The 3,524-nt window shown below is 37.4% G+C and overlaps 1 protein-coding gene across 2 annotated transcripts in view; it reads left to right on the forward strand.

The window, feature by feature from the left end:
- zbtb40 (zinc finger and BTB domain containing 40) overlaps nucleotides 1–3,524 on the forward strand; it is a 39,531-nt gene that overhangs the window by 10,936 nt on the left and 25,071 nt on the right. For both annotated transcript variants that reach the window (XM_014030398.1, XM_014030397.1), the window contains 2 exons: nucleotides 322–734; nucleotides 1,210–1,397. In XM_014030398.1, the coding sequence (XP_013885852.1) occupies nucleotides 322–734; nucleotides 1,210–1,397 (601 nt within the window). The remainder of the gene's footprint in view (nucleotides 1–321; nucleotides 735–1,209; nucleotides 1,398–3,524) is intronic.

Raw genomic sequence — 3,524 nt, forward strand, 5'->3', positions numbered from 1 at the left:
GACTTGGTCTTGGCTACAAGAGGAGGTGAAAGGCTGCAAAGTTGATCCCTAAGATGTTCAGGTCCAGAAACCACAACCTCTGTCTTATCTGAGTTTAGAAACAGAAAATTAAGTCATCCAGGTTTTTATGTTGTTAAGACATGCTTGTAGTTTAAGTAACTGGTTGGATTCATTCATCAGGTTTCATGGATAAATATAACTGAGTATCRTCAGCATAAAAACGGAAATTTATCCCATGMTGTTTAATAACTTTACCTAATRGAGACAGTAAAAACAGATAATTTATGTTGTTGGTTTATTAAAGATTGTTCTTTTTGTCAGGTCTCTTCTCGACAGCTCCGACACCATCTCCATCGACACCACTGTAGTTTCTTCGCAGGAGTTTGCGTATCTCCTGGATATGGTCTACACAGGAAAGTTACCTCCAGGCAAGCACAAYGTCAACCGCATTGTGGCCGCTGCAGAGAGCCTGCAGATGTTTGACTTAGCTGTTGGCTTCAAAAATGTCCTTACCACCTTGGTGAACCACCATGCCCCAGACAATTCAACACAAATCACCAACAATGCCAGAAGTAACAACCCAGAAGTTTCAGCTTCACCGAACARGGATGACTTACCTTCAGAAAAGATGGAGATGAAGGCTGAGATGGARAAGAAACACCAGTTAGATGGTAAAGACAGCGCAATGGAGCCAGAAAGTAAAAGAACCTGTGAAGACCTCTCTCACTCTTCAGGTCTGTTTCTGCAGTTGATCTAATCAAAAGCTCTGAAATGTTCAGAACTTAGGACGTTTTATAACCTAAACCTGCTTTAAACTTTTCAACAGCTTTAGACCCGGCAAGGCTGGTGCGTTCCTTAGTCTTCATGTTTGATCATTAATGTTCTGTAACAAACCTCTGAGGCTCACAGAACAGCTGGTTTATGCTGAGAGAGTAAATCACACACAGGTGAATGCTGTTATTCTGAAAGCCATGAATCATTTATCATTTCATTTCCCAATTTTACTCTATTTTGTTTATTACATAAATTCCCGCTTCGTAGGTTGTGATTGTCGAGCAAAAGTTCAAGGAATATGAATACTCTTTCAAGGCACTAAATGTTTTAAAACACGATCTGAAATCAGTCAATCCATCGTACCACATTGTATAAAATCTAAAGTCCTACCTGAATATTGGCATCTAAACATCTCATCTCAATGTTCATATATAGAGCTTGAAGAGGCAAAGTCCTTGAGGAGTGGAAAAGGGGAAAACAGCACAGCAGCAGCCATGGTGTCCACGAGTCCTGCTCTGCTGCAACGTTCATCTGAAGTGGTGGAGCTTCTCAGCAGCATGTCTTCTGTCCTGGAGCTGCTGAGGCAGGCAGCACAGAGCAGTCTGAGTGAGCAGGACAGAAAGGTACAAGAAGTTGCATGTGTCTCAAAACTGTTTCTGCAGTTAAAGAATTCAATCTCAGTTCTTCCCTGTTAAACATAAATTCTTCTTTATTGGTCATTTTCAATGTGTTTTCTAAAGGTTAAGCTTCACATTATTTAGTATTTTTCCCCATATGTTGGTGTATATATTTAGGTGGGTCAAAACATGAAGGAACGCATTCTTTAAAAGGTGACATCTTATGTAAACGACTAACAATTTTACATTAAAAAATTTAAAAAATCTTAACAAAAACATCAACTCCAACAACAATTCATATAGATTCACATTAAGCTATTTCTAATTTTTTTCAAGAAACAACTTTTATCATTCTCCTAAATATGGATATTGATCTGGCATTTTTAACATCATCCTCCAGCAGGCCTGTCACAATAAACGATAAATCAATTAATTGTATGATAGATTAAAATAATATTCCTTTGCCTGGTTGTTTGTTTTCTTCATGTCTCCCTCTTTTCTACTTCTTAGCATAGAGAGGAGTGAGCTCTGGTGTCAGTTGTTTGCCAGGTGCATGGTCTCTAACCTCTGTAGCGTGAGTCTGTAACCAGACTTTTAGACAGAGGAGCGTCTTCAGTTTTCTGGCGACCAAATCATAGAACTTCAATGACTCCAGTTGATAAAATAGTTGATGGAAGACTGTAATGTTTTCTAGTAATAATTCTTACAGCTCGTTTCTGTAAAACAAAAACAGGATTTGAAATTGTTTTATGCTTCACCCCAGACTTCAAGTGTGGAGCAATTATTGCCTTATACAGCATAGACAGAGCTTTATCATTGAATAACTATTTTACTTTGTACAGTACTGCTATAGATTTAGCTATTTTTGTTCCTAAATAACCTATATGAGTTCTCCATGTCAGCTTTTCATCAATGACACCCAGAAACTTCACCTCACTGACTCTACAGATCTCAACACCAACTCTAAATGAAACATCTACAGTTCTCTTACTGTWACTGAATATCATATAATTTGTTTTATCCAAATTTAACGATAATTTGTTAAGTTGAAACCAATTTTTTWTTTACAAATTCAGTCTGCATCATCTCCAACATCCATTCTATATCTTTAACCAAAAACTGTGGTATCATCTGCAAATAGAACACACTTAAAAAGCTCTGACACATTTACCAGGTCATTCACATGTAGCGAATTGTTAGGAGAGAAACAGAAAGGTAAAAACTATTTCTGTCCTACACTACTTTTACCTGTTGGGGCACCAGGTCAGTTATTGACCAATATTTATTCACCATTTTTAATCAGACTCATATTTACTGAAGTGACCCAAATACTCAAAGATGAGGAACCAGCTTTGYCTTTTAGGGTAATTTATTACAAAAAACATAGCATGAATCACTTTCATTGAATCATGACTAAAACAGTAAAAATAACACCAAAGACGAAGCACTAAGGTTTATAAAACAGATAAAGATGAAAAGGATTGTAAACTTGATGTTCTGCATCTAGTTAAGAAAAGGTCTGGATGTTTAAACCTTTTTAGAATGAAAATATATTTTTCCCAAAGGAAATGTTTTTCTTCTATTAATTCATTGACAAGAGACTCAGGTTAAAACCTATAAGTTTTTGGAAACTTCTCGTTTGCAGTGATCAAAAATTACATTTTCCCAAATGGTTGTGGTCCATCTTAGGTTTCTTGAAGYTTCCAGCTTCCTCAAAACTCTGCGCTCACTGAAAACCAAAACTGGACTCGTTCTGTTGGGCACAGCGTACAGCTGTGTGACTGTTCTCTGTCAGAAAAACACAACATTTCTTTTGGGGAGAATATTATGTTGACTTAGACAGAGGCGTTGTGCACACACTTCCTCCTGCTCATCTGCTTAGGAGGAAGGGAAGGAGAACAGTCAGTTACATTAACACTGAATGTTAAAAATAAATGAGAGTTATTATTCATACTCAGATCACTGTATGTTGTACACACTTGAAATAGAAATACATTTAAAAAGCAAAATCATGTTAATGATTATTTTCTTTTTTATATCCATCCATCCATCCATCCATCCATCCATCCATTTTCTTCCGCCTATCCGGGGTCGGGTCGCGGGGGCAGCAGCTTCAGAAGGGAGGCCCAGACC

The sequence above is a fragment of the Austrofundulus limnaeus genome, unplaced genomic scaffold (assembly GCF_001266775.1).
Source record: "Austrofundulus limnaeus strain Quisiro unplaced genomic scaffold, Austrofundulus_limnaeus-1.0 Scaffold1050, whole genome shotgun sequence".
NCBI classification, from domain to species: Eukaryota; Metazoa; Chordata; class Actinopteri; order Cyprinodontiformes; family Rivulidae; genus Austrofundulus; species Austrofundulus limnaeus.